General features: G+C 53.6%; 1 protein-coding gene across 1 annotated transcript; it reads left to right on the top strand.

Annotated features, from left to right (window-relative positions):
- The first annotated feature begins 4,691 nt into the window (after window positions 1-4,691).
- Cbln1 (cerebellin 1 precursor) lies at window positions 4,692-8,134 on the top strand. Its single transcript, XM_004664839.2, has 3 exons — window positions 4,692-4,955; window positions 5,127-5,246; window positions 6,455-8,134. Exons 1-3 carry the CDS (start codon window positions 4,692-4,694, stop codon window positions 6,650-6,652), a joined length of 582 nt encoding a protein of 193 aa, XP_004664896.1. The 3' UTR covers window positions 6,653-8,134.
- Window positions 8,135-10,227: the final 2,093 nt, after the last annotated feature.

Genomic DNA, 10,227 nt, shown 5'->3' with positions numbered 1-10,227 from the left:
TTGATGTTACCTATGTGTTTCTTCCCCTCTCAAGAGTAGCTCTGTAGGATCACAGTATTTTATGTCTTCATTTCCTTGACCTAATGTCATCTGCTTGAATAAGAGCTTTATGCAAAACTCCTACCAGCACATACCACAGCGGAATCAAGATATCATTCTGGAAATGGGTCAGCATCTTCTAATTGAGAAGATAGACAATATCTCCTAAACACAGGCTAGGAAAATGCGAAATTTGGTATTAACATATGAACTAAAGGCAATTTCAATGTATTATTTAAGATAAAAAAAAAAACTTTAAGAATCAGAATGTTACTACAAACCTGGCCTTCATTAAAAGGCAACAATGCATTTTCTTGCATCCCCCAAACAGCTGTAATTACAAAGTTAATTTTGAAGCATAATTTTTAAAAGCAAAACTGTTACATGTAGCATGAATCTGAATTGCCAATAGGAAGACAGTAAAAGTTAAAATATTTCCTACTTTTTACAACTTAACGTTAATCCTGTATTTTATAGGATAGCTCTAGGCACTAACTTGGAATGACCTTAGCTCTTGATATCCTAAATTTAACTCTTCGGAATAAAGTAGCTTTTCTCTTTTGCTTTAAGAGGAAATGAACCAAATCCTAGGGAACAGTACTGTCTGGGCCTTTGAACGAGGACTAAAGAGATGACATCCTTTTTGATGTGCATAAACATTAGAGAATCCATTTTGGTTGAACAAAAGAATGAGTTTGTTTCAGATCCAGTGAGGAAATATTCCCCCTCTTCTGAAAACACTCATTCCAACAGAGGGCTGTGTTCTCCAGGAGGGGATGGTGTGAGTGCCGCTGTCATGGAGACTTCTGCTACGCTCCTTTCTCAGAGCTCTGCACAGGGACACAGAGCACAGTGAGAAGAAACAAGCCCTTGACTTCATCCTCGATGCAAGGCCGTCCGTAAAGCTGAAGATAAGGGATATAACAGCCATATGAATTCAAATATGCACTTCCTTAAATTTTTGTGACCTTATTTTACAAGCTCCACTGAAACAGCTTTTTAATACTTTAATAACATTTCAACACTAGGCACCTTAGTGCGTTAAACCATATAGTCATAAATTTCAGAAATAACTGCTCCTTGCTTTTCAGACACTCATATTTTGTTTGCTTTCAGGAACTGATGTAGATATCTACACACCTTTCCAGGAAGCTAAAATATGAAAAGATTTTCCAAGTCTGATAGACTTTTGCCAAAATTTTTTTAGAATAAGTTAATATCAATCATTAACACATATCTGGCTACTCCATTTAAAGTACATTTCAACTTCAAAGTAAACCTCAAATAGAAGCATAGGCAGCTGTAGGCAAGTGACTCACACTGCCCTGAAAGACCAATTCTGGGACTATAGTTACAAATGTTGACAAAGGAGGCTCTTTTACATGCTAATACTAAGGTGAGGTACCCTCTACAGAGCTGTCACATGGAAACAATTTGCTTGAACACAGAGCCAAAACCTGAAGAGAAATCCTTGCATCCTTGCCTTAAATGGCAAAAGCTACCCTAGGCTTTTTGCACCAAAGAAAATCCTTAACTGATATCACCTGCAGGTAAAAGAATCCTGATTTTAAAAATATGACAAGCCTAAAAGTAAAAGTAACTGAGTTCGAGGTTTCCAGTGGGTTTTCCTGCTCATAGACATGATCTCTTTGGGTCCTTACAATTCAGGAAAGCACATATTAACATTAGTCACTAGTTTTGAACACACAGCACGTGGGAGAGGGGTGGGGAGCTAGGGGAATGACGGAGCTGAGCTCTCACACAGGAGAGCAGTGGAAGTTACATTATCTCAAGGGCTCCACCACGGTCAAAGGAAAGAACAAAGTGTGTAAGGAAGAGCCCGGAAGTGAATCACTAGCCCGGCCCCCAAAGACCCACTAGGAGGTTCTTGCAAGTAGTCCCAATTCCAGATCATGAATGGGGAGGTCAGACTTTTGAGACCAGCTCAAACAGGACACGGATGGAGAGTGGGTGTTCTTCCCGTTTGTTTTTTCACTGTTTAGGTGAGTGTGCTGGCATAACAAAGGAAGAGGAGTGAGTCTGAGAGACAATGAGGGAGATAAAAGATGGGTCAATGAAGACTGCAAGATGGACAGGCAATTTAGAACCACAGGTATTGACAAGAGAGAGGCTGACCAGAAGATACAAGCTAGGGAATTCCTCGCATCAGGTAGCTGTCAAGCAGTGGGTACTACTTACTTAAAGCCTCACCACGAGCGGAGCACAAGTAGGCTGGTGACTACCTCCCTGAAGGCAACTGTCCCGCTGGTGTGCTCCAGGACTGAAGGCTTCCCACCCCATCTCTTGCTCTTGGTTGCAGGGGGCATGGGTGTCACCCAGCAGTTGTCCCGCAGTAACTGGAGCCAAGGCACTGCGAGGCAGGCTGCGGTTGGGGTAACAATGGGTGTTTTTCAAGGCACCTTCCAGGGTTAGAGCTGCGGTGGTCTCATTATCCAGTTCTCACCTCTTGAATTAGTTCATGCTCTCACATTAGGTGCAATCACAGCTGGCAATGCTTTCTGGGAATGTCTCAAAAAGACAGGAGGTGGAAAAAATATTTTCTTCTTGTTTTAATTTAAAGTGAAACTGCGGTCTTAGTTCACCCTTTCCCTAGCTCCCGGCCAGCCACAGTGATCTGTTAGGCTTCAGAACGGAGGCCGGGGTCTGCTACCAAGTGTCTTGCAGAAACAAAGAAGGTGGGGAGGTGGAAAGCGTGGCTGTCCGTGATTCAGACGGCGAAATGACAGCGTACCCTAGTGGACGTCAGACTCGTGCGCCTCAGACCTGGATGCACCGGAAAAGAGGTGTGAGGCCGCCTCCCAGTCTCAGCGGACGCGGAGGGAGCGCGCGCCCGGGGGCGCCCAGAGCCTCGCGGGCAGCATCCTCCCTCACCCGCTCTGCTGTGGTCCAGAGCTGGTGCCCTCGCTATGGGTTCTAGGTATAGGTCCTCTGTCCTTCCAGCCTCGAGGGGCCTACCTGCTTGCAGCTACGCTCCCTTCCACACTTAGCGCAAGCTGCATTTTTATTTCTAGTTTTCTAGTACGTGTGTGATGTGAGCCTACATGTGGGTGAGAATTCATGCCCATAAACCACAGGATCTGGTATCCGCTCCAGGCGATGATGCGCAGATACTGGGACTAAGGCGCACAGACTAACGTGCACAGTCCGTAAACACACCGATGCAGAGCATACATTTGAAGCGTCAAGGACAGCACGCTATTAAGTAAGTGAGCCCGTGTGCGGCGCCCCTGGACTTGTTCCTGTGCTGCACATGGGTTTCAGGCACGCAAAGCCGGGCCTCGGGGGGTTTTGCAGGACCTTGCATCCTCCGCGTGCGGTCCATCCCGGTACTTTGCGCGGGCTCAAGAGCCGGTTGTGAAGTGCGTGGATGAGCACCACAAGTACAGGCTCACGCGCGCGCGCGCGCGCGCGCACACACACACACACACACACTCACTCTCTCTCTCTCTCTCTCCTCGAACATCTGCATCCCGACAAGTGCTGTGGCGGCGGGCCGGGAGCTGGGAGCCCGGAGCCACCACGGACACTCCCTCCCCGCAGCTCCGGGGCGCGCAGAGCCGGCTCCCCGCGGCACGTGCGCCGCAGCCCCAAGGGCGCAGGCCCCGCCCCGCGGCGCGCGCACACACACACACACACACACACGCGCGCGCGCGCGCGCGCGCACACGCGCCCTCCCGCCCGGCCGCCCGCCGCTAGGCAGAGGCTGCCCCGCGCGCCCGCGCCCACGGGGGGGCGCTCCCTCCCACCCCGCGCGCCGCTCACGAGGAGCCTCTCCGCGATCCTCACTTCGAGACTCGCCGCGCGCCGCCGCCTACCTGAAGAGGTCGGCCAGGAGGCCAAAGCGGCTGAAGGGAGGGGTGATCGCCGCCGCCGCCGCCGCCGCCACCGCCGCCGGTCCGGAGCGGGAGGCGAGAAAGCGAGCCGCCGCGGCGGTGGTGGATGCGGTCTGGGCGCGCACTCGCGCGCGCTCCCCGCCCTCGCTCCCTCCACAGTCGACTCCGGGCCAGAGCCCAGCCCTGCTGCCTCGCGCCGCCCGCCTCGCCGCGCCTAATAACAACGGCGCCCGGGGTCAGGTGGCCGCGCGCGGACAGGGCGGCCATTGGCTGGGCGAGGAGCGCGGTGCGTCCAGATTGGCTGGGGGGCGGAGCCTGGTCGGGGCGGGGGCGGGGCTGCAGAGGGCAGTGCGCGGGGAGGGGAGGGAGAGGGGGCGGGGTCAGGCCGCGGTCCGCGCCTTTGTGCCCGGCGCGCGCTCGCTCCGCCAGCTCCGGCTGCAGCGCTCGCTGCATCAATAATTCAGAGCGGCGGCGGCGGCGGCGGCGGCGGCAGCAGCAGCAGCGGCGGGTGCGGACAGGAGGCGGCGGCAACAGTGGGGATCGGGCAGCAGAGGCTATGCATCCAAGTGCGGCTGGGCAGCCGCGGCACCCCTGAGGCCCGGCCGGGCTCCAGGAGCACCGCGCCCGCGCCGGGGGACGCTTGTCCCGGAGTGCGAGGAAGAGCAGTGGTGGCCAGGGAGGCGTCGGCGAAGCTGTGCACGGAGCTGAGGAGGGGGGCTTCGGAGCAGTGCTGGGGAGGGGGGCGGCTGAGCGCAGGCAGCCCTCGGGCTGGGGGGCGGGGTGGGCGCCGGCTGCGCGATGCTGGGCGTCGTGGAGCTGTTGCTGCTGGGAGCTGCGTGGCTGGCAGGCCCAGCCCGCGGGCAGAATGAGACAGAGCCCATCGTGCTGGAGGGCAAGTGCCTGGTGGTGTGTGACTCCAACCCCACGTCCGATCCTACGGGCACAGCTCTGGGCATCTCTGTGCGCTCTGGTAGTGCCAAGGTGGCTTTCTCGGCCATCAGAAGCACCAACCACGAGCCGTCCGAGATGAGTAATCGCACCATGATCATCTATTTCGACCAGGTGAGTGCCCTGTCCTCCGGCAGCGTGCAGAGTGGGTTGGTGGGGGTGGGGATGGGGGGGAGAGCGGCGGAGGATGGATGCCCGGTGCTCTCAGAGGGCTCTGCGGAGGCGCGCGGAGGACAGTCTGGGACTGACTCCTGTTTACTTCGCTCCGTTCCCGTCTCCTTCTAGGTACTAGTGAACATCGGGAACAACTTTGATTCAGAACGCAGCACTTTCATCGCCCCGCGCAAAGGGATCTACAGTTTTAACTTCCACGTGGTAAAAGTCTACAACAGACAGACCATCCAGGTCAGGTGCCGCCTGGGGGGGGGGCAGGCCCCAGCCCCATAGGGAATTGCTGGCCACAGGGGTGTGCTGGGGTTCCGTGGAGGAGGGGGCAGAAATCCGCTGCGTGTGCCCCGGCTGTTCTAGGCTTGGGTAGCGAGGCCTCACAGTTATGTGCGCGCAAGGCTTGCCTTCTTTGTTGCTGCCTCTTCGAACTCAGATCTTCTGCTTTTGCCTTCTGGGCCCCTCCGAAAAGGTCCTCGGATTTTCCCTTGGGATTCAAGACACCTTTCTGTAAAGGGTTGTTAGCGCCACAGTCAACTACCGCTTGGCAAAGCTCTTTTTTATTCCCGCTTTCAAGGCCCAACCCCTCGTCCCAGCCTTGAAACTTAGGAGGCGGCTTGTACGCTCGCCTTCAGCACCTCGGACAAGATCCCTAACCTTATGCCCTTTGGGGATGACTTTTCCAAGCTTGAATTTCCAAGGGGAGGGAGGGGCGTACCACTCCCTTCTGGTTCTAGGGGTGTCCCAGCCAGCACTCACGAGCTCTTCCAGGTTCCCAAAGATGCCCGTGATTTCTGAAGGTGCCGACAAAGGCGGAAAGCACTGTCGGGGAGAGGGTGCCAGACTGATGCTGCTGCCTCTGCCCCGGGCGCAACGGGGCGGCCGGATCTGGGGCGGGGAATTGATCGGGTTGTTTGGAGACCGAGCACGAAGTGCAGTTCTGCGCGCTATTTCTAATCACCTAGAAGCCTTGCCCGGCCTCTCCGCCACGTCTCCCTGTGCCCTGGCAAGGGGCACCGGGAGGGGGAGAGGGGTTGTTTCTGTTGTTCAGGGAGCGCGCAGAGCGCGGTTGGGAAAGTTTTCTTTTCTTTTTTGAGGCTGGGGGAAGCGGGCGGGAGTGTTAGGCGCTACAGCCCACTGCGGGTCCTTTAAACTGGCCGATGCGCTGTTAGGATTCCTTTGGCGCGCTGGCCTGAGTGACTGGAATGAAAGTGACTGCTGGGTTTTGAGGGACACAGCCTTCTCACCCAATTATGTGGTCTTTAATTCCCATCGGACTTTACAAAGCCGCGCACCCTATCCTCTCCCATCTGGGCGCACAGGCCGTTGCGACTGCTAGCCAAGCGGCCCAGGTTCTACCCCTCATCCCCCCACCCCCGCCCCGGCCCATGCTGGTTCGGTACCCGACTAGGTTGCATCTCTCTCAAGCAGGCCTTTCTCTTTCTCAGGTGAGCCTCATGCTAAACGGGTGGCCGGTGATCTCAGCCTTCGCTGGTGACCAGGACGTGACACGGGAGGCTGCCAGCAACGGAGTCCTGATCCAGATGGAGAAAGGCGACCGAGCATACCTCAAGCTGGAGCGGGGGAACTTGATGGGGGGCTGGAAGTACTCAACCTTCTCTGGATTCCTCGTGTTTCCCCTCTGATCGGCTCATAGCAGGAATGGAGGCAGGAGGGGGAGTGAAAAAGAGGCTGAAATTAAGAGGGCGAGGAAGTGGCGCCGCTGGAGACTTGCTACGTGCTCCGCCCGGTCCAAAGGTGCGCGCCGCCCGCGGCGGTGGGACAACTTTGTCCGTTTCCTCATTAGGAGAAGTAAATTCTGCTTAGCTCTGCGCACTCCCATTTCCAAAAATAAACTCGCCTCCCCCAAGTCACTTGCAGTAATCCAGGAAGAGACTGCCTTGTCATTGTTCCTTGCCCCACGTTCATGTTCCCAACAATCTAACTCTGTAATGTGAAATGTTTTATCCTGATTCCTCTCCGAATCCTTCCACTTACTGAAACTGAAAATTTGTTCTTTCCTCCCATCCTCCACCACCCCCAGGTTGGAGGGCGGGCGGGATAGAGTTTTGTTTTCAGGTTTTGTTTTTGAAGGGGGCAGGTCGTTTTCTTGTAACAGGGGTTGCTCTCCAAACACCACTCACAAGTTAATCAGCTGAGGACGGCTCTGTCCTCTGCTGCTTGTTAGTGAAGAAAGGACTCGCCTCCGTGGTGACTGGTTTAAACTATACATAAATATATATCATTTGTACACGGAGAGCTAACTCTTCCCAGTGGACGCTGGCTGTGTTCCGTTTTTCTGTCCTGTTCGGAGTGGTCGTGAAACCCAAGGCTGCTTGCAGTTCTGATGCTTGTCGACGCCCCGTGTTCTGTGGCTCCACTATCCGTCAAGGAGGTTCTTCCGGACGCTTCCTCTTCCTCTGTAACATACCTGTGAATAGCCAAGATTTCATTTTGCTTTAATTCAATAAATTCAAAGTGGGACTTTTATTTTTCTGAAACCGCTTTTTAAACTGCACATTTCCCCAGCTGTGAGGTTCGGGGCTGGGGGTGCCCAAGGTCACTGGGAGAAGCAGGAGACGCGGAAGAAGCAAGCAGAGACAAGGCCGCGCTGCGCAGGGGCCTCTCTTATGTTCTTTTCCTCCACCTCCCTCCCCCGCCTTTAACAAAGCCCTCCCAGAGCTTGCTCTCCCGAAACAGTCCTGGGACCCTCGCTGCCTTCTAGTACCATCTTGATTTGGTTTAACTAAGAAACCTGATCCAAATCCCGCCAGGCGGGGCTGCTAGACTGGGGACGAAGTTTTTTTTTTTTTTTAATTTCTTCTTCTTAAAAGAATTCCAAATACATCCAAATCTAGGACCTCACACAACGTGCCCTGAGTGGCAGCTTCCCCAAGCTTGGATGTCCCCAGCTTTATAATCTGCTCTGCATCTACCGAAACAGCATTTTCTACCAGCGCCTCTAAACGCGGAGCCCACCCGCCGAACACACCCCAGTCCAGGCGCCCCAAGACCTGGGACTGCGCGCTTGCGTAGGACTTCCAAGAGGTTCGTCCAGGAGTTTTGATTGTATCGGAACAAAATGTGAAAACAGAAAAGAAATAAACGACTTCGTTTTAAGTCTGGAAGACTGATCTGGTGTTGCTGACCGCGGATGGTGGGGCGGAGAAGCGGTTGGGTGGTCCAAAGGGTCAGTCAAGTTGGGTTCCGGCGGTTCTGGGCCCTCTTAGAGGTTTCCCTGATTGAATTGGCTCCAGATGGGGCACACGGGTTAAAAGCATCGTGGTAGCTTACAATTCTGATATTTCCTCCGCCGCTGTTTACGTGAGTTAGAGCTACAAAGCAGGGCCCTCTGTTGAAACCAGGTCCTGTTTTAAACCCCCCTTAATCTAGGGGCCGCTGGGTTCCTGCGCCCTCTACAACCTCAGAGGCCCGAGGTCCTTGGACTATTGGAAGGGACTTGAGTGAGGCTTGACCTAGGGCTTATCTCTTACTGTCCCGCAGTTTCCGTCTCTTAATCAGCGACTAGAGAGGAAGAATAGCCTTAAAGAAGTTTAGCAGAACATCTTTCTTTTTCCTTCCTTCCTTCCTTCCTTCCTTCCTTCCTTCCTTCCTTCCTTCCTTCCTTCCTTCCTTCCTTCCTTCCTCCCTCCCTCCCTCCCTCCCTTCCTTCCTTCCTTCCTTCCTTCCTCTCTCTCTATTTCTTTTCCTCCCTCCCTCCCTCCCTCCCTCCCTTCCTTCCTTCCTTCCTTCCTTCCTTCCTTCCTTCCTTTTTTTTTTCTCCTCCTCTGTCTCCTCTTCTTTCTTTCTTTTTTTCCTGAGACTGTTTTGTCTTCAGCCTTCCTGCTTGGGAGGAGAGGTAAGGACAACCGAAGTCTTTGCCACCGAAACTATAATCTCTTCAGTGCGCAGGCTACTGTCTACTGTTCCTGGTTATAGGGGTGGGGAAGCCATCACCCATACAAACTGCTTCCAGAGCACCTCATAGCTAAGGAGGGGGCGAGGCTGCCCATGTGCCATCTGCTTCTTTTCCCTGAGGAAGTCCCCAGGGCTCTGGAGCTAGGAGACCCCAAGCCTTTGTCCCACCGGGTGACTTCCTCAAAATCCCCTTCTGGTTACTGATCACTCTCCGGTATAAAGGCAGGGAGAAGTTTAAATAAATATCTCTAGAAGTCTCCTCTCCTCTGAGGATGCAAGTCTTCTTTTCCTAGCCCATAGACTACTCCTTTGTCTTGGTTAGTAAATGACTTCTATGTACAGAGTGGGACTGGGGGTGGGTGGGGCCAGCTGTGTAACCCAATAGTGACTTAGGTGTGAGTCCCAGCCTGTGAAGGTAGAGCCACAGGGGACAAAGAGGAGGAGCTCTTGCTCATTCTGCTCTGGCTCTCTCTGGCCCTCTTCCAGAGGGTTCCTGATTTCCCCAAATCTAAACTTGGCATTGAGACCCTTCCTCATCTGACCCCAGCCTCTTCCTCCATGGCCTCTCCCTGTGCCATATGATGAATTCCTCTTTGTCTCCCTGTGCTGAAACTGAAATTGGCCTTCCTCTCCTTCACTTTTCAAAATCCTGTCCTGCAGAGGATTCAGCCAAAAGGCTGCCACCTGTGGGGAGCTTTCCAGTCAGTCCCTGTGGAGCAGGCAGTATTTTCCCTAGAAGGCTCTGCATGCTGGCTCTTTCCTCTAACTGGGTTTTGTTTGGCCCTGGTGAGGAGGGAGCCATGTGAGACTGGGTTTGTGTCTCGCTCCATGTTGGGTTTTATGAGAAATGGTGGCTGTGGTAGTTTGAATAGATGGCCTCCAATATATCCAGTATTTTATCAATTTGTCATTTGAATCTGCAGCCACCTGGCTGGAGGAGGTGTCACTGGGAAGATCTTAAAGTGAGGTGGTGGGTTTGAAATTCCAATCTGAAGATATGCAAAGTGTGTCTAGCTAGAGTTCCTGAAGTGTGCAGTGTGGTATGGCTTCTCTCTCTCTCTTTCTTTCTGCTTAGACCTGTGAAACCAGGGCTAGTAAGAAATCTTCCCTTGGATCTGTAAGCTTCAATGAATATCCCTTCCTCAGTAACTGTGCCTGGTTTGGCAGTTCATCTCAGTGAACCCGAAGCTGTCTGCTATAGTGGCCCACTCCTATATGCACATAAGCTGAACAGATGTTCTCTCCCCAGGAATCTCTGGGGTTTCGTGTTCCCCAAACTGTCCTCATCCTCAGGCCTGAGCCT

This window comes from Jaculus jaculus, chromosome 1 (genome assembly GCF_020740685.1).
Source record: "Jaculus jaculus isolate mJacJac1 chromosome 1, mJacJac1.mat.Y.cur, whole genome shotgun sequence".
NCBI lineage: Eukaryota > Metazoa > Chordata > Mammalia > Rodentia > Dipodidae > Jaculus > Jaculus jaculus.
This window is presented reverse-complemented; position numbering and strand designations above follow the sequence as displayed.